This window comes from Thalassophryne amazonica, chromosome 1 (genome assembly GCF_902500255.1).
Source record: "Thalassophryne amazonica chromosome 1, fThaAma1.1, whole genome shotgun sequence".
NCBI classification, from domain to species: domain Eukaryota; kingdom Metazoa; phylum Chordata; class Actinopteri; order Batrachoidiformes; family Batrachoididae; genus Thalassophryne; species Thalassophryne amazonica.
Genome location: NC_047103.1, coordinates 9,762,372 through 9,783,084, shown reverse-complemented (window position 1 = coordinate 9,783,084; position 20,713 = coordinate 9,762,372). Strand labels below are relative to the sequence as shown.

The following is a 20,713-nucleotide window of genomic DNA, read 5'->3' as shown; positions in this document are numbered from 1 at the left end:
AGCTGGACAATGACCCTAAGCACACATCCAAGATATCAAAGGAGTGGCTTCAGGACAACTCTGTGAATGTCCTTGAGTGGTCCAGCTGGAGCCCAGACCTGAATCTGACTGAACATCTCTGGAGAGATCTGAAATAATTGTGCACCGACGCTCCTCATCCAACTTGATGGAGCTTGAGAGGTGCTGCAAAGAGGAATGGACAAAACTGGCCAAAGATAGGTACACCATAGGCATCATAGTCAAGAAGACTTAAGCCTGTAATTGCTGCCAAAGATGCATCAACAATGTATTGAGCAAAGGGTGTGAATACTTATGTTCATGTAATTTCTTAGTTTTTATTTTTAATAAATTTGCAAAAAAAAAAAAAAAAAAAAGTAGCCATTATGGGGTATTGTGTGTGTATATACGTATATATATATATGTGTGTGTGTGTGTGTGCTCACTTTCACTTATTTAAATTGTGGGCTTGGCCAGCAACCACATGACTCCATTTAAAAGAACATAAAAATGACCCATATTTGTTGGTTTACACCATGATGGACCTAACATTGGTTTTAGGATCTCCTCAGCATCTATGGGACATTTTATTACAATTTTTTTAAGACCCACATCGAATGTGTTCAGATGGTCCTTTAAGGTTGTTTTTTTTGTGTGTGTGTGTGTGATGCATTAATTTGTGAACATGTCAAAACATTCAAGTTGCCGTTAATAACTATTTCTACATTATCACAATATTCCAAGTGTTAAAAATGTATATGTTTGCACATATGGTAGATTTGAGTTTTTAGCCACTGTGGCTAAAAGCACATGACATTTGTTTTAGCATTTGGCTACATGGCGACTAGCTAGCCCAGAATTTTGGCTATTTTTCCGGTCTGTCCTTTGACTTATCCAGCAGTAGGGGGCGGTAGGCTGAACCAAAACAGATATGGTGATTGGCCTTTGAAAGAGTTTCACTTTCTTGCGCTAAATGCAAACATGCTTACGTCTCAGTTTATCGAGTTTATTTTGATGAGGCAAATCAACAGTTACATAATTTCATACAGACTCGTATGTGTGTTTCTTGATGACATCATAAAGACCAGACTTTGAGCTCTGAGGACTCCAGTGAGGATTTGATGGATGATGAAGATGAAGAAGGCTTCACGAAGGACACTCCGCTGTAGCAACACATTCAGATTTACAGTTGAGACTAAAAATATGGAAACTGATCAAAAACACATTTTTCTGTGATCATAACAAACCATTTTTAGGCAGCATGACGACATTATCAGCCAGAATTCCGTGTTCCTGGGAATACTTGGTGATCATGGCGGCCATGTTAGCATTGGACTCAGGTTGATTACCTACAAACGCAAAGTTAACATCAACACCAACTCATGAAAGTGTGAACAAGAATTTTCCACTCATATTATTAAAATAATTATTTTCACCAGAAAGTTTTTTTTGTTTTTTTTTTCTTTCAGGAAGATTTCAACAAAAATTTATTTCATTATTTTATTTTTTATTTGAGGAATCTGGAAGGGCAGGTGGTGATAGAGTTTGTGAAAAGTGTAGAAATGGCTGTTGTGAATAATTATTTTGAGAAGGAGAGTTGTGGTATTGCATGAGGAAGTCTGAATTGGCAGAAATGTATGTGAGGGTGGTGCAGGACATGTCCAAAGACAATGTGACAGCAGTGAGATGTGCAGGAGTCTCCATCGACCATGTTTACAGATGACATTGTGATCTGTAGTGAGAGTAGACAGCAGGTTGAGGCAAGCCTGGGGAGGTGGAGATACGCTCTGGAGAGAAGGGGAATGAAAGTCAGTTGGAGCAAGACTGAGTCCATGTGTGTGAATGAGAGGGAGCCCAGTGGAATAGTGCAGTTACAAGGAGTAGAAGTGGTGAAAGTAGATGAGTTTAAATACTTGGGGTCAGCTGTCCAAAGTAATGGAGAGTGTGACAGAGAGGTGAAGAAGAGAGTGCAGGCAGGGTGGAGTGGGTGGAGAAAGGTAGCAGGTGTGATTTGTGACCGAAGAATATCAGCAAGAGTGAAGGGGAAAGTTTACAAGACAGTAGTGAGACCAGCTATGATGTACGGCTTAGAGACGGTGGCACTAACAAAAAGACAAGAGGCGGAGCTGAAGATGCTCCAGTTCTCTTTAGGAGTGACGAGAATGGACAAGATTAGGAATGAACATATCAGAGGGACAGCTCAGGTCAGACAGTTTGGAGATGGTCACAGAGGTGAGACTGAGATGGTTTGGGCCTGTACAGAGGAGGGACCCAGGGTATATAGGGAGAAGGATGCTGAGGATGGAGCCACTGGGCAGGAGGAGAATAGGGAGCCCAAAGAGGAGGTTAATGGATGTGGTGAGGGAGGACATGCAGGTGGTTGGTGTGACAGAGGAAGACACAGAAGGACTTGTACATTGTGCAGCTCATTAATCTCCATCTCACCCAACAGAGTGCGATGGAGACTAATGATCTGCCCCCTAATGGGAGCAAGAAGAAGAAGTTGTTTTCTGATGATGTCCAGATCCAGATGTTTGATAGAATTTGGTTTGGAACGTCAGTCAAAGAGGAGTGTGAGGCCTCGGTGGTGGTACGTGTTCGTCCAGTTTTAAGGTGCGTCACCGTGATGTCAGACGGGTATGTTTAGCTACAACTCTGAAACCGGATTTAAGCCACCTGATGAGATTGCTGCTTCATTGGTGCTGGTCTCGTTAATGTGAACAAACTGGGGACTCACTGTATAGACTGATGAGGTCTGAAGTCCCTCTGTCACTCGTCTTCACTGTGTGGGTCAGAACCACGTCGTCCTCAGCTTTCACAATGTACAAGTCGTTGGTGTTGTTCCAAACTGGGGGATTCACAAAGCCACTGGTCAGGATGGTGTGTGTGTGTGCGTGTGCGTGTGCGTGTCCCACTCACTTTGACTGTAATAGCGGAAGTGTCCAGGAGTGTCCGTTTTGTTTGCCAGGTGAGTCACGTTCCAGCAAGTCCCGTCATCCCTGAGAAAGTCAACACGCCCCTTTGGTCAGACACGCAGACGCGGTTGTTTGTACATTTTTAAGTTTGATTTGAACCGTAAACTTACTGCAGGGTGGTGAAGGTCAAACTCATGCCTCCTCCCTCTGTTTGCTTCAGGATGGCAGTGCCCATCCTCATCTTGTCCTTATTAAACCACTTGGCATTACTGGAAATGCCGACCCGGAACCACTTTCCTACAACCTGACAGAGTTCATGGATTAACGTTTTCTCATGGATTCATTTCCAGAATGCCACAACATGTCTAGAATCTGTTTAAACTAAGGGACTCCAGTTACAATTTGAGAGGAATTCTATTTTTTGAGAAATTAAGGATCCGAACTACTGATAAAAGTCATTGTGTTTCTATTAAAGGTGTTAATATCTGGAAAAACTGTCCTGACAATATTAAAGCACTTGGTACTTTAGTAGACTTTAGTTTGAACACACCTGGCCCCTCTGTTTGTACACTGAGCGCCCCCTAGTGGCTGAACCATCAACATGTCATAACTCCATGCATTGTGTGATTTGCTTGAAATTTGAACTGTGGGATGAGTGGTTGACCCTGTGCGCACATGCCCACATCTGGTCACAAGAGAACACTGTCCTGGGTAGGCGGTCGCGCGGAACGAGGGCCCGTATATGACTGCTTGCAGTCCTAGTTGATTTTGTTATTGCTTTTGTGATTGTGTGTTGTGCGTCATTGTTTGTCTGGTTGGGTTTTGTAAATTTGAGTTAATTGACTAATTTTGCATGCTTTTTTGGTATTTGTCATGCAGTATTATGGAGGTGATAGAAAGCAGTCTTAATGAGTTCTCTAATTTGTAGATCAAAGGACACTGTGGCATCAAAGGTCACTTCAAGGTATTTCACTTCATGATGTTGACTAATAACACAGGAGTCCAAAGTTAGTGTTAGCCGGTCAAACTGATGCCTGTGCCATCATCTCCGTCTTGTCAGAATTTAAAAGTGAGAAGTTGACATCCAGTTTTTCAGTAAAGCCATGCAGTCCTCTGAAGTCCTATAGTGGCTGAGATTATCTGCAGATATCAGCATGTAACACTGAGTCTCATCAGTGTAGCAATTAAATTCCAAAGCAACGTAGTATCTGACCAAGAGGTGCTAGATAGCGGGAAAAATAGCAGAGGGCCTATAAAGACCCTTGTGGATCCCCATATTTCAAAGGAAAGAAGATTTGAAGTAATGCTATTGTTCAAGACACATTGAGAGTCTCTAAATTAATAAAATGTCAGCACACAAGGACATGGCCAGTAATCACAAAATAGTTCTCAAACCTATCCAATCGCATACGATGATCCATCATATCACACACACAGTGATAAGATGTAATGATAGCAGCACTGAGGTGGTTTCAGAGTCCATTACAAGCAGAAGGTCATTCACCACTTTAGTGCCCTGTCCCACTGGGGAGAGGATTAATTGCGCATGAATTGAGTACACAAATTGCGGGCGTTCGTTGTCCGCAACAAAAATGGCCAAAGATGACAAATGTCCCAGTATGAATTACGGATATATTAATAATATATAGCGAACATATGATGAACAATCAAGGTTATATAACGCATGTAGTGAGGAAACGGATCAGACGCATTGCAATTATCACGCCAGTATTACGGGTGTATTATGAATGCATTGCACGTGTTGTGCGTGCACGGCATCTGCATTGCGGTCATAAAATAAGCGCACTCGCTCCTTTTGGCATCACTGTTCACACCAACAATACAGCCTCTGAAGCATTTGCTGGACTTAGTCAAGTTGATCACAGAATTGATGTTCATTTTGTCATGCAAGGGTTAACTGTTCATGAGTTTGGGGAACAGGAGGGGGGAAGCCACTCCAGGTGTGAGAGTGTTTTTTTTTTGTTTTTTTTTGAGAGTGTCACAGAAAACAGACTTCAGCGTGAGTTGTGGCTAAACAGCAACTCTTCTTTTTGTTGGTGTTAAATAAAAGTCCTGAAAACAGGTTTTGATTCAAATATACACTCTACAAAAGTCCTGGATTGCAGCGGCTACCTCTTTGTGGATCTACACAGCCAGACTGGCACTGACTGGCAGGTATGTCGCTTTCTGCCACATATAGTACTTTGGGTTTACGTGACGTGTTTGTTATGCATTCACAGATTGTCCGCAAATCAGCTGCAAAGCAGATGTAATAAAAACGCTTTATTCGTGGCCAATCTGTATGCATTCACTACAACATATTTTAGTTTGTGATGTGGACATGATGGGCACGATATATATCTGTTTTATACACTGTCCCAGTCCGCTGCCAAGGCACAAATCCCTGTCAGTTGCGGATATCAGCGGTTAACAGCAGATATACAGCGCATAGAGTGAGTATGTATTGTGTATGAATTGAGTATGTATGGAGTATGTAAGGCGGATGTCATCCGCATCCAGATTTTTTAACAGCTCAAAAATCCTGGCTGCGGACATGCGTGCCTCTGTGGATGATCACGGGCGTGTTCAGATGACGGCCGACTCATACAGGCATGTTACACGGATATTGCGGATGTTTGGCGAATATGGGCCAATTTTGTGCACAATCCATACGCAAATCTTCCTAAACGCCAGTGGGACAGGGCCCTTACTAAGTGCCGTCTCTGTGGAGTGGTGCATTTTTAAACACAAACTGCAGTGGCTTGAAGACTTTATTTTTGTTAAGATAATCACATGCTGCTGTGAAAGCACTATTTCAAGAATTTAACAGGAGGATAGTTTTGATAATTATGTGTAATTTTTCCAATAAACTCAGATCCAGGTTAGGTTTCTAAAGAATACATTTGATCACTGCAGATTTAAAATTTGTAGGAAAAGAACCTGAGGTTAGTGACTGCTTAATAATTTTCATAGTGGGCCACAGGTCCTTAAAGTGCCTGTCACTAGTAAATAAACTGTCAAATGAGCTGACTATTCTAAATAAAGAATTGTGGAAAAAAAACTGAATATTTTACAGTGTGAAATCAGTGTTTTGTGGACTTTGACAGTGAATATGTTAAAATGGCTAAATGTGTGTTTGAGGAGGATGTCGTCACATGACTAGTGATGTTTATTAGGTGGACAGTCTCTATGAAAAATTTCCCTTCCTGTCACATTACACTATTTCCATAATGGTTTTCCTGCTTTTGTTTCCCCACTAAACGAGTGGATTTCACGTCCACATTAATAGTAGGTCCTGAGACTCTCCAGTTGCCTCCTCCTTGGCCTTTTGTGGTGGACTTTTGACCTTAAATCTTGCTCCATATTGTTTTCAGATTTCAGAAAGCATTATCTTCCTGAAACATACACACATTTATATTTTTTTACCTTCTCTATTTTGAAGTCTTTGTCTGGCGTAACGTCCGCGCAGACAGTCAGCACAGCCAGCAGGCCAACCAGCATCACCAGCAGAGTCTTCCTCATGGTGTCTTCTTCGGCTGGACTCACGTCAACAAGGCAAGTATCAGGACGAGGTGCAAAGCAAAAACTGAGACCCTTATATCCTGCAGAGGCTCCTCCTTTAAACAAACACAATCCTGCTGCACCCTCCTAAAACCTTTGCAACGAAAAACTTTGACCAGCTGATGTGCAAACATCGCTGTCACATAACTGACATGTGGGGGAGGACCTGAGGGCGGGGCTAAGAGCAGACAGAGAAAGGGGAGTGTAGCTTAAAATGGTCCAGTCAAATGTAGTATGCTTCAGAACGCATCCACTGCTATAAAACTGCAGGGCATACTGGGAGTAAATGGTAAGTGGACTACATTTATATAGTGCTTTTCCATCTGCATCAGATGCTCAAAGCGCTTTACAATAATGCCTCACATTCACCCTGATGTCAGGCTGCTGCCATGCAAGGTGCTCACTACACACCGGGAGCAACTTGGGGATTAAAGACCTTGCCCAAGGGCCCTTATTGATTTTCTGGTCAGGCTGGGATTTGAACCAGGGATTCTCTGGTCTCAAGCCCAACAGTTTAACCACTAGACCATCACCTCCCCCATATGTCATTTACTGCAGTACTTCTTGCAAGTATCAAACTCAGAAACCTTCAGTTTGCTCTGCAGTGATGTTCGTGTCTCTGGGTCCTCTGTCTGTCTCTGAGATCAAGAGAGACCTCAGAAGAGATTTTGGAGTCATGATTTTGTTTGGCGACAGTGATACCTTTACAGGAGAACCTACGACCAAGTCTTTAGGGTCCTGGTGCTTCCTCTCTTCCTGTATGGTTCTGAGACTTAGCTCAAACTAGTGACCTAAGACCACGACTGGATATCTTTGGTACCAAGTCTGTTTGGTGGATCCTTGGGTTCCGCTGGAATGATGTGTCAACTGGATGTTTACTCAGAGAGATTCAGATGAGGAGTACCACATTTTGGTCATATGGTGCACTTCTTTGGACATGATCCAGCATGTGCCTCAGTACTGAGGTCCTCCCCCACCCCGTCCTGAGTAGAAAAATCAAGCACCACGCCCACTTTTCATCTGGCTGTGGCACACAGCTGGATACTTTCAACAGGTAGACATGGACTCATTATCTACCTGGGTGGTTGCCATCCTGGACCCAATGTAGCTCCGAAGTGTAGCACAAGTCACTACATCCACCACAGTTCCCAAACTACAAGGTTGGGAACTGTTGGGGTTTAACCAAGTCATTATCACCTTTTATTATCAATACAAAAACAAAATAAACTTGTTTTTTGTACTATTCTCTGAAGAAAACTTAAAAAATCTGTACATTTTTGACAGCTACAGGAAGTTTTATGCTGTTTGTATTCTCATGTTTCTCACTTTACCTACGTGCACAGGGGATCACACGCTGTATGTTCATTAGAGGTGGGCGGATCGATCCTAATATCGATAATATCGATACCAACGCTGATATTGATATTGAACGATCCTCGTGTAAAAAGATCGATACTCAAGCTCTTTTTCTCTCCCGCACGCACTGACTGCTGCACACGCAGATTCATCAAAGTCTACTCTCTGTCTGTAAGAGCAGTGCTGTGCTGTGTCACACAACACGGACCAGCGCACCCTTGTATTGTGGTTTGTCAGCCCTCTACCTCAAGAGATTTTAAGTTGTGATATTTTTTAAACAAAAATGTTGATTGTCATAATATTTTGTTGTCACGTAAAATGTTTGGCGAAGTTCTATCTTAGGTCTTTTGGATCCTTTGGATCTATGAAGCTTAAATATGAAAAAGTATCGGTATCTGTATCGATATCAGCGATAATGGGCCTGTATTTACTTGGTATCGGATCATTACCAAAATTCCCAGTATCGCCTACCTCTAATGTTCATCACTTTACATACGTGCACAGGGGGCCGCACGCTGACTCACAATTACAGGAAACATCCCGTTTTGTTTATGACCCCCCCCAATTCATGGACTTTTAACATTTCACAGTCGCTGCTTCCATCCCAGCAAGCAGCAGCCTTCGTTGCCCCAAACATAATGAAAACAATTTAAACTCAATGATAAGTTTATTGACTTTGACACTCTTATAATCACACTGTCACATTTTCAGGAGATCCTCTGCTTCTTCAACATGATGGAACACAGTCTGTGAAGGACACAGCAAGACGTTAGACAATTAGATTCTGGTTTAACCAATTTGTCACCAAACAAACACAAGAAGTCGTACAGCAGAAATCAGCTTGTCTCTGAGCCGAAAAGCTTGAAAAGCTAATGCAAAGTGTGTCGCGTAAAAGAGCATAAGGTGTGGGAACGGACAAGGTCGATGAAGTCAGACGACACATTTTGGTCAATAAATATTAATGGTGTATTCACACGCTGATGATTAGCCCAACGACTGCCGACAGAGAGTGAAAGGATGATTAATATCGATAGTGTCGAGGTCCACCAGACTCCACAGGAGCTACGACAGCGTCGGCTGGGCAACACTGATGTTTGTTGTTGTCCTGGAAATATTTTCAACATGCTTAAAATCTTTGACGTTCATGATAAAACTCCGGCAAAAGTTCAGCACTGCTACCGCTACGTCACCTCTGCTGGTACCCTGTTACTGCTCAGCTGGCCTCCACTAGCCAACGCTGGAGGTTTGAATGGAGGCACCACGTCCTCTGGATCAAATGAGCATGAAGAAATGAGAAGGGATGTGCAGAACCTGTCTCGACAATACACCAGTAACAAGTAAGGCAATCGCAAAGTTACATCGAGTTTATATATAGTAGTGTTCAGAATAATAGTAGTGCTATGTGACTAAAAAGATTAATCCAGGTTTTGAGTATATTTCTTATTGTTACATGGGAAACAAGGTACCAGTAGATTCAGTAGATTCTCACAAATCCAACAAGACCAAGCATTCATGATATGCACACTCTTAAGGCTATGAAATTGGGCTATTAGTAAAAAAAAAAAAGTAGAAAAGGGGGTGTTCACAATAATAGTAGTGTGGCATTCAGTCAGTGAGTTCATCAATTTTGTGGAACAAACAGGTGTGAATCAGGTGCCCCCTATTTACGGATGAAGCCAGCACCTGTTGAACATGCTTTTCTCTTTGAAAGCTGAGGAAAATGGGACGTTCAAGACATTGTTCAGAAGAACAGCGTAGTTTGATTAAAAGTTGATTGGAGAGGGGAAACTTATACGCAGGTGCAAAAAATTATAGGCTGTTCATCTACAATGATATCCAATGCTGTAAAATGGACAAAAAAAAACCAGAGACGTGTGGAAGAAAATGGAAAACCACCATCAAAATGGATAGAAGAATAACCAGAATGGCAAAGGCTCACCCATTGATCAGCTCCAGGATGATCAAAGACAGTCTGGAGTTACCTGTAAGTGCTGTGACAGAAGACGCCTGTGTGAAGCTAATTTATTTGCAAGAATCCCCCGCAAAGTCCCTCTGTTAAATAAAAGACGTGCAGAAGAGGTTACAATTTGCCAAAGAACACATCAACTGGCCTAAAGAGAAATGGAGAAATATTTTGTGGACTGATGAGAGTAAAATTGTTCTTTTTGGGTCCAAGGGCCGCAGACAGTTTGTGAGACGACCCCCAAACTCTGAATTCAAGCCACAGTTCACAGTGAAGACAGTGAAGCATGGTGGTGCAAGCATCATGATATGGGCATGTTTCCCCTACTATGGTGTTGGGCCTATATATCGCATACCAGGTATCATGGATCAGTTTGGATATGTCAAAATACTTAAAGAGGTCATGTTGCCTTATGCTGAAGAGGACATGCCCTTGAAATGGGTGTTTCAAAAAGACAATGACCCCAAGCACACTAGTAAACAAGCAAAATCTTGGTTCCAAACCAACAAAGTTAATGCCTCACAGATGTGAAGAAATCATGAAAAACTGTGGTTATACAACTAAATACTAGTTTAGTGATTCACAGGATTGCTAAAAAAGCAGTTTGAACATAATAGTTTTGAGTTTGTAGCGTCAACAGCAGATGCTACTATTATTGTGAACACCCCCTTTTCTACTTTTTTAACTAATAGCCCAATTTCATAGCCTTAAGAGTGTGCATATCATGAATGCTTGGTCTTGTTGGATTTGTGAGAATCTACTGAATCTACTGGTACCTTGTTTCCCATGTAACAATAAGAAATATACTCAAAATCTTTTAGTCACATAGCACTACTATTATTCTGAACACTACTGTAGGCTTCTTCACGACATCTCAAACGTTGAGTCGACGATCGGCTCGGCCAGTCTATACGACTGCTCCATGATGCTGAAAGTTGAATTATGTCCTATAGCAAGTCAGTGGACCGTTGCCTAACGTTCAGCTCTGCCAGCACAACGTCACCCTGCGTTGAAGACGGGAAATTTGGACCCCTGGCACACACCTTCTCCGGCGTTCAAAGAATTCTGAGAATCTGCTACATCGGTCAGCGTCAGTTGCTTCACAATGTGAACAAGCTCTTAATGCTACTTGTTGAAAAGAAGTCAACCGTTGACTCGCTGCGTGCATACGTATCGTACGTAATCGTGCATATCTGCCTGATGACTTCCACAAAGCATTTGAATTGTCATCATCATTTTAGTGGTGATGGCCCTTTTCTTCAGATTAGCCTTGAAGACACGCTGCAGTCCAAAACCTCACCAGATCTGAAGACCGAGTCTGCTGCTTCCAGAGAAGTGACCTTCTTGTTGAATTGTCCTACTTGTTCGTCTCACATGCTTTTTCATAATTAACCAGGATTTTTCTCATTCTGATATCAAAACAGCGTGGCTGAAGAAGGCCAAGGACACGCCCACACTGATGGTTACTTTAGAGGTTTGGTGATATGCCAGTTATCATCCAGGGTGGTTGCCATCCAGGACCCATAGTGTGGTGGATGTGGCGGCGCGTGGCACCAGCACATGCTCCCAGCGAGTCCTACACAGGCCCCGAGGCCCGCTGGTGTTGGTACTTAAGCATTAAGTGTACTAGAGCGTCTAACTCCACCTGGACAGGACACCAGTCCATCACAGGTTACTTCCCAGCGCAAGGCCAGCACCCATTTACAACTGGGTGAACTGGGACAAAACAGATGAAGCGTCGTCTCCAAGGACACAGACAGGTAGCGTGACCGAGAATCAAAAGCAAGTTTACACATTAGTAACTCAACTATTTATACCACTGACTTACGTGCTCTAGGACTGGATTCAATAAAAAGTGATCTGAACTTACTGATGACGTGGTCCTCGTCCACCAGGCCACAGTGACCTAAAGACGGGGGAAAGAGACTGAATGGAACGTTTTATGGATCGTTACTGTTCCTTGTCTTTCAGCTGATCGTTACGCGCTCTTAAACAGCTCTTTGCTGAGTTTTCTTGTTGTTTGATTAAAATCATCAAGCAACAAGAAAACTTAGTAAAAGTAAAACCAAGATGTAATTTATAAGAGAGTTAAAGTCACTCAAGATGTTTCAAGAAGTCCAGTCAGTTAAAGTTTAAATATCTTTTACCTGGACAGTTGAAAAATGCTTTTATAAACATATGTTAAATTGTCAACTTATTTCATTCAGGTATTAATGTATAATTATGTAACAACAAACGGTTATTATGCTGTTATTGACACTTATGTCATCTTACCACATAATATTAATAAGCACATTATAAGATTAGATTAGGCTTAAAACTTAAAACTTTCCTTTTTGCTAAAGTTTATAGTTAGGGCTGGATCAGGTTAGTTATGCTGCTATAGACTTAGACTGCTGCGGGGTTCCCATGATGCACTGAGTGTTTCTTTCTCTTTTTGCTCTGTATGCACAACTCTGCATTTAATCATTAGTGATTGATCTCTGCTCCCCTCCACAGCATGTCTTTTTCCTGGTTCTCTCTCTCAACCCCAACCAGTCCCAGCAGAAGACTGCCCCTCCCTGAGCCTGGTTCTGCTGGAGGTTTCTTCCTGTTAAAAGGGAGTTTTTCCTTCCCACTGTCGCCAAGTGCTTGCTCACGGGGTCGTTTTGACCGTTGGGGTTTTTACGTAATTATTGTATGGCCTTGCCTTACAATATAAAGCGCCTTGGGGCAACTGTTTGTTGTGATTTGGCGCTATATAAATAAAATTGATTGATTGATTATAAGAACTAATAAGGGCCTTATTGCAAATTATTTAATGCTGATTACGAGCTCTGTGACAAAACACGTTTTCCAAATTTCCATTTCATTTTGTTCATTTTCTGCCACTTATCCACGTCTGGGTCGCAGTGGCAGCAGACTGGGCAGCTCATCCCACACTTCCCCATCCTTAGCCAAGGGATCCCAAAGTGTTCCCGAGTCAGCTGGGAAATATAATCCCTCCAGTGTGTCCTGGGTCTTCTCGGGGGGTTCCTCCCTGTTGGATGTGCCTGGAAGACCTCCCCAGGGAGACGACCAGGGGGCATCCTCACCAGATGCCTGAGCCACCTCAGCTGACTCAACGCAAAGGAGCTCGACTCCAAGTCCCTCCAGTTATCCAAAATGAATCATTTTATTTTATTTGACTGCACATCTGGACTTACTGGTGCTGGTTTCTAAGTCCGTCTGTATGGACTTACTGTAGGTAGGGAACGGGAACAGGAAGGCGAGTCCGAATCCTTGTTTTTCTGCAAGTTGCTCAAATTTTGTCAGCACTGGCTCTGAGAGATTATCTACAGACCGACCTGCACACGGTACAAAAGACATCAAGGAGTCAGAAAAAAAATCTGCATTTTTATCACATTAAGTACAATTCATCAACAACCACAAAGACACTTTATCACTTAATGCACATTTCACGCAAAGTGTGCAAGTAATGAATCAAATCTATACACAGTTCTGGACCCATAAATCTGTTTTAATCCAAAAGACCCACATTTGGCATTAGAGGACAGAGGACGTGAACCCACCGTACAGCTTCAAGGTCATTTCGCCGCGTTTCTGATAATACACAACGGCGTACGAGCTGTAATCGGTGTCTCCAATTATGATCTCTGTGTTAAGTTCCGGACGAAGACCTGATCAAAGAGAAAAAAAGGCAGTTATTGAGAGAAAGATTACCATAAGATTTGTTTTGTTTTTAAATGTACCAATGACCTTTGAGTGTGAGGCGTCCTGGAGTGGTAGTGAGATGGTAAACCTGCCGGATCTCCCAACACTGATGATTACTGAGGGAACAAAGTTAAATTAAATTCTACAGAACCCAGGAGAGGTCACTTTAAAGTGATATTTTTCTGTGAGCACGTTTTCCTTTAATTGAGCCTTCAAGTTAACAAAACGTGAGCACATTATAGGGATTACAGTTATGCACATTACAGTTCATACTGGTAAGTAATGATAACCGCAGGTGGGTATTTAAAGCCTTTTTAGTTTTCACCATTAGATGGTGACGGTTTATAGCGGACTTCTACTCGTTGTAGCAGGGACACCTGCCGTTAGTAGATCGAGACCTCAATTATATTATAACGTGCTCATGTTTGCATGTGTCAAAACAATATTGAGTGCACGTTTTCCAAATTGACTGCACATTTAAGTAGATTGTGCACACAATGTTCTACACTGTGTTCACTAAATTGTGCCCTTGTTTTACTCAGTTGTGCGCTCGTTTTAGAAATCGTGCCCTTGTTTTTACTAAATTGTGCGTTCATTTTACAATGCTTAAAATGAGAGCACAATGTAGGAAAACAAGAACACAGTATAGTCAATTGTGCACACAATATATACTGTCATAAAATGAGCGCACGATATAAAAAAATGAGTGCACAGTCTCTCAACATGCTATACATTTTGCAATGACACTTGTAGGGCTCAGTTAGTTTACTTTTCTACATAGTAAAATCACCAGTGTAAAACTGACACTGGCAGTGTTAAATTAACACTGCCAGTGTACATATGGTTCTACTCTGGTCAGACAGGGACCATGTGTACACTGGCAGTGTTGTGTTTACTGTGTAGGCAACAAATAAAGTCAAACCTGTCCGACCTACGTTAACCAACAGAGGAGGGCAGAACCTACGTTGTGTACTCAGTTACATATTTTAATACTTCAAAAATAATGGATTGAATGTTAATGACATTCTGTGGCTGTAATTGCTGTTCCAGTGAAGAGCTGATGAGTGACGTCACCCGAAGAGTACAAGCTTGTGTTTGCTTAGCAAGCCATCTCACGAACACTGAATCTAACTTGGCGTGTCCACTGGGCCTATAACGGGAAGAACAGTCAAAGATCAAGATCACAGGACAAAATTACATTTCTGGCCCCATACCAGTATATCTCAAAATGAGTAATGTTTTGGAATTAGTTCAAATATTTCATAGTTTGTGAAGTTGACTGTTTAAATAGTTTTTATTTTATTATTAATTTTTTTACGTTTTTGCATGTCTGAGGCTTTGAATTGTGGGTGTGGCCTCACTGTGAGCCTTTCTTATCTAGTTGATTTTTAAAATAGATCTGAATCTGCTTCTGGAAACTCAATGTAGACTTTTTTCCAAACATTTGAAGATGTGGGAGGTTATTTTTTTACTGCTAAACATTGTTTTGTTTCCCTAAAAATTATAGAATTTGTTTTGTAAAGAAAAGCATGTGGAAAGTTAGAAGAACTAGCAAAACATAGATTTGATTTGTCTGTAAACACTGCCATCTAGTGCTCTGGATGTCCACTCAAACAAGTTGATGCTGAGTCATTGCGCTTACATTAGCTTAACTTAGCTAACACCAGCATTTGATGTCAAAGCGTAAATTAAGCTCAACATTTATTGAGTTCTTTTAAAATGTGTATCATTAATGTCAAACAGTTCTGTATCAATGTGAATTGAAAAGAAATACTTTGAAAGCTCTTCACTCTGTAACTTTCTGGTGCCATGTGAGTGCTATCTTGATGTACTTACTGTCGTGTTTTTGTGCTAACCGTCAGTTTTTGGTCAGATGGAGCACTGAGGACCATAACTGTGGGCTCAACCTTGGTTCCATGTTTTACCAGGTATGAACACTTGGAGGCAGTATTCAGCAGGTACCATGTTCCGCTCATCTGCAATATACAAAAATAACAGTGATGTTTTGGGCTGTTTCTGGGATTGCCCACCAGAACAAGGTGTTCCTTTTGTGTGAAAACACTTTTCTGTCACTAAATGATCCTAGTCGTGAAAAACAGGGTCACAAAATATTTGGAAATCTTCACTCGCCGTGAAACCAAACGTTTCTTTTAAAAAAAAATATTTTTTTTTTGTACTGTACAAGTGCTACATGTAAATGCACAGGATTTCTGTTATTTGTACTTGTTTTTACTATGTACAAGTGCTAAATGCACAGTTTTTTTGTTTTGCAACATGCATTTAGCCTACAGTGAACAAAAAGCATGTATTTCTACAGCTTCATGTCCTGAACATTGTATTTTCTATTTTTCTATGTAGTGTTTAGAGACTGCTCAGTAGGGTTTTTAATTTTGATTGACTTGGGGCACGATTTGACAAGATAGTTCAGTTTTGAGCAAAGATTGAACTGTTTTGAGGTGAAAGTTTGGTTTTGCAAGAAGAGTCTGGGGTTTTGAGAATGTAGCTTGAAAATTGGGTTTGTGTTCACAGTTTAGAGGAAAAAGAGAGCAGCTTTAGAGAAATGTGTCTTGGCAATTGAGAAAAACTAAAAAAAAAAAACTGACGTTTCACCAGAGCAGTTAAAAAAATAAAAACTAAAGCTGACATCATGCTTGTTTGTGACACTCTGACACCAAACTGTTGACTTAATAATCAGTTGCGCAGTCTTTCAAATTTCACAGAATTGACTAAATGTAGTTTCTCCTGAAATCCAAGCATTATAATGTTGGTTTGTTTTTGTAACATGTTTCAAAATTACAGCTCATTTAAATGAAGGGAACATATTTATCTGAGGAGAATTCCTTGGCGAATATTGTCTTTTCCTTGTAACGCCGTTGTACAGATGGACTGCAGGAGAAAGCGCATGTGTGCACGTGTGAGGTTTTGAGATGACCTGTGACCTGACCCACTTGCTTGATGCGTTTTCCCGGGGTGTACACACTAACATCCATATCTTGTAAATCACTTCAGAGGTGTTATCTGGTTACAAAAACAGGGTTTTTAGAGTACACACACACACACTCAATGCTTTCAGTGTGATTCAGCTCCTAAAATAAGACTTTAATCTTTTTTTATATATATATAAAATCTAAATCCTTAGGATTTGACACAGATAAAACAATAAAAAAAATAAAAATCCTTGGTGCTTTTGTTCATCTTTGATCTTCTGGTTCGTCTGTTCACTTTTATTTTGAGGTATCAGTGTTCCACTTTCAGCAAATTCTTTTGCAATCTGACTTGTTTGTGCTTGTAAGGTTGCACAGCAGATGACGCAAAAGTGAGCAAAGGTCAACCTGGAATTCATCAAACCATGACCTTTGACCTCTGCAGTCTCATCCAGATGGATTCTTACCCGTTGACTCTCCTGCATTGAGTAGACACACTAATCTGGAGTTCATTTATGTTCTTCTTCTGGTATGCAGTAAATAAGAGAATTTTAAAATGTGAAAGCTGGCAGATAAAAATAAATTGAAAAACCCTGTGCTCCAGAATTACAAAAAAAAAACAAAACTCCAGGCCTTGACATTTTTTTTCATAGTTATATTAACTTTTAATTATTTTCTTATCTCAACCCGTCATATAGGAGTGCATTTTTTTACATGCTCCTCAATTCCAGATGTAAGTAAACAAGGACACAGTAATGTTGACTGAACATTTTAATTGATAAAATATATATTCATTATAATCATTATTATTATGACTAATACTGTTGTTATTATTATGTGCAAAAAATGAGAAGTTGGGGGTGCATTCCAACCTCTTGCTCCTCTAGCTACGTCCCTGTAGTCTCTGTGAGCAGGATAAATACAGACATAATGAGAAGTAAAAAAAAAAACAGAGTTAGAAGGCTTGGCCTAGGGTAGGGAAGTGTGGGATGAGCTGCTTGTTCTCCTGCCACCGCATTCTGGACCCTGATAAGTGACATAAGGTGAATGAATGAATGAAAGGTCTATCCGACAGCGATCAATAAAAAAAGCCTTAATTGGGTTCATTTGGATTTGATCATCCCAAGATTTAATCATAATATTGGACCCCTGTAAGTACGATTTAGTTAATGTCGAGTCCAAGAATTGTGATATTTGTCAAAGACTTTGCTGTGTATCATGAAGCGATCCACAAATATTCACCAGCAGACAGCACTAACCCGAGGCCGCCTGCTGAAGGAGACCCAGCATTGTAGACAGAACCGTCCATCCTTAAAAATTGGTCTGTCGTGCCTCCACTGCGCATGTGTCAGCCACTCGTCTCAGACAGAGTCTCTTCACCCCAAGCGATCAAATGGATTAATTGGATTATTAACCATCGGATGATAAAGGTAAAACTTCTTAAATCACTCTAAAGTCAGTTTTAAGCAGAAACAAGGTGATACTCAGTGACGCTTTGAAATGACCAACGCTCAGTGAACACATCAGCTAGCATCTCATTTAGCTGCATCACTCTGATTGCTTCCTTCGTCTTTTAGGATGAAATAATGCTGAATTTATGTGGAAATGATTGTTGTACAAATGCTTCAGATATCTGTCACTGAGGTAGATGATGACTGGAGTGCAGTTTTAAGCAGAAATGAGGTGTTAATCGATGAACCGCGGCTGATGAAGCATGCGCAGTGAAGGCAGTGCGGACCGATTTTCAGGGGGGACTGTTCAGTCTGCGACACCGGCATGTCCGTGTGACGACATTCAGACTAGAAGCATGTTTTGTTTCTAATTCCTGCTTCTGGTTGACCACAGAATTTGAGGTCACTTCAAGAGATGGCCCAATTCACTAAATTATAAAAATAAACCTCAGGTGGGGGTGGAGGAGTACTTTGATGCACCAAATCCGTCAAAAAAGCAGCTTCTCTTTTGCCAGTGTACTGTATTATCCAACAGAATTGTCTGCCACCTGCTGGACAGTTAGTGGAAGTGGGACTGATGATGGATTAGGGGCAGGTGTGGTTGTCAGTCAGAGAGAATTCGGCACAAAAATGCAATATATCAGGTGTTAGGTTCTTTTATGTGGTGAGTGATCTCAAAAAGAATTGGACAGGAAATGGACTTCAGAGTTTAGATGTTGTATTGAAGAAGTTCCTACACTGATACAGAGAGTCATCTGCAGCGCTGGGGTCTTTGACCAGATCACATGCACCATCTAGAACAAAGAGCCCAGATTTCCTTTCTACGCTAACTTTTATTCCTCCAGCCGGCCCCGTGTGTGGTCCTTAGCCTGTCGTGAATCACTGGCTATGTGATTGGCTGCAAAAGTGAAGTAGGCAGTTATTAGCGGGTGTAGTGCTCATGTTGCGTTCACGGCTGGTATGTAAAAATCTTATAGTTTGTTTATGTCGAAGCCAAACAATAAATCAGAGTGTTACATCACAGGGAACTGCTGTTATTGTTTAACAGCAGTTATATTTTAATCTAGAACATAAAAAAAAATGGTAAATTTGTCATGTTTCATTCCCAAAACCTCTCCGTGGTGATGAACAAAACTGCTACTGCATGTGTTCATACTGGCTACAGTAATAATTAGTACCACATGAAGTCATCCAACTTATTTCTAGTTTCATGTGCAGCTTTCATGCATATTAAAAAATATATGAAAAGATGTTGCAGGCCATAAACTACAAGCTTGTGGATCTTCTCTGGTCCCCAGCCCCCTACTTTGAGACTCCTGCCACACACACTTTAACTGTTGATTCTTAACTGTGTTACTTACCTGTTGTAGGTCGATATTCTGTGCAGGAACGATCTGGTCAACAGGCTCGATCTTTGGTTTCTTGCGAGGTCGTCTTTGGGGTCGCGGTCGACTCTTAGCCCCCCCAATACCCTCAGTGGAGCCCCACAGACACACACACGTCAGCACCGCCAACAACACCACACGACGCCAAACCGCAGCCATCACACAACCAAATCTGGAGGCTTTTTGTTGGGTTCTGAGATGGTGTCGTCTGCGGTGTGGAGCAGAGGTGGTCTGACGGGTTAATGTTTAATCCGGCAATGTTACATTCTGACTTCAACATGTTTTAAACCCACAAAAACTTCAACGACAGTAAAAACACACAACAAATATACTTAAAACATCCAACTAAAAATGCCATTTTTTTGGAACAATTTTGAATTATATTTGCACAACCGCCAACAGATCAACAACAGAACAAACACAAGCGGCAACCTGAGACTTTCATGTGTTTTGCAATCTGGTTCAAAATCAGATTCCTGAAATCCGGTCTGGGCTCCAAACACAATCCAAGAAGAACCATTACTGTCATTGTACATATACAGTACATCTGGAAAGTATTGACAAAACTTCACTTTTTCCACATTTTGTTATGTTACAGCTTTATTCCAAAATGGATTAAAGATGAAAGATGGAATCTCAAAATAACTGAAATCTCAAAAAAAAAAAAAAATCATGTTGTCATTATGGGGCATTGTGGGTAGAAGTTTGAAGGAAAAAAAAATACTTTAAGCCATTTTAGAATAAAGCTGTAACATAACAAAATGTGGAAAAAGTGAAGTGCTGTGAATACTTTCCAGATGCGCTGTATACAACAAAATCTCTCCTCGACATTCAACCATCCAGTTAGACACAATCTGACCACTAGGAGCAGTGGGCAGCCACAATCCAGCACCCAGGGACCAAATCCAGATGTAGAGACGTGGCCTCGGTCAGGGGCAGAGAAAGGAGAAGACCCTAAATAAGCATGTTTTTGATTGTGGGAGGAAACCCACGCAGACACAGGGAGAACATCCAAACTCCACACAGAAAGGATGGAAGCAATCCCACGATCATCTTACTGTGAGATATCAGTGCTAACCACTAATCCACCATGCCACCGTCAGAATATTTGACTATAAATGTTTTTTTGTTTTGTTTTTTCAGGCTGAACATCACAGTGTCGTTTTAACACAAAACTAATCACAGTGAATTCAGTCTGCAGGCAAATTGACAAAAAAAAAAACATCAATGCCAGTAATTCCCAAAGTGTGGTCTGAGGCCCCCTGGTGGGTCATGATGCTGCAGGTCGGGTCACGAAAGGTCATTCAAAGTAAATAAAAAATAAGTTTGTTTTTCGATTTTTAATAAAGTTTAAAGTTATCCCAAAAATTTAACAGACCTAGTTCATCAGTGCGTGTAAATACATCGTCTTTGTCTCACATGTTGATCAAAAATGTGATTACAACTTTAGATCTGCATTCCATGTTTA

At 41.2% G+C, this 20,713-nt stretch overlaps 2 protein-coding genes across 2 annotated transcripts; both read right to left on the bottom strand.

Annotated features, from left to right (window-relative positions):
• Window positions 1-984: 984 nt before the first annotated feature.
• Window positions 985-6,542, bottom strand: LOC117503093 (lipocalin-like). Its single transcript, XM_034162299.1, has 6 exons — window positions 6,339-6,542; window positions 3,083-3,216; window positions 2,917-2,996; window positions 2,735-2,845; window positions 1,245-1,346; window positions 985-1,160 (listed from the first exon to the last, which is right to left on the bottom strand). The coding sequence occupies exons 1-6, from the start codon at window positions 6,432-6,434 to the stop codon at window positions 1,144-1,146; spliced, it is 540 nt and encodes a 179-aa protein (XP_034018190.1). The 5' UTR covers window positions 6,435-6,542; the 3' UTR covers window positions 985-1,143.
• A 1,986-nt stretch (window positions 6,543-8,528) lies between these two features.
• On the bottom strand, window positions 8,529-19,489 carry c8g (complement component 8, gamma polypeptide). The gene is made up of 8 exons (XM_034182334.1): window positions 19,222-19,489; window positions 15,322-15,461; window positions 13,531-13,601; window positions 13,344-13,451; window positions 13,014-13,118; window positions 11,621-11,698; window positions 9,032-9,096; window positions 8,529-8,576 (listed from the first exon to the last, which is right to left on the bottom strand). Exons 1-8 carry the CDS (start codon window positions 19,402-19,404, stop codon window positions 8,529-8,531), a joined length of 798 nt encoding a protein of 265 aa, XP_034038225.1. The 5' UTR covers window positions 19,405-19,489.
• Window positions 19,490-20,713: the final 1,224 nt, after the last annotated feature.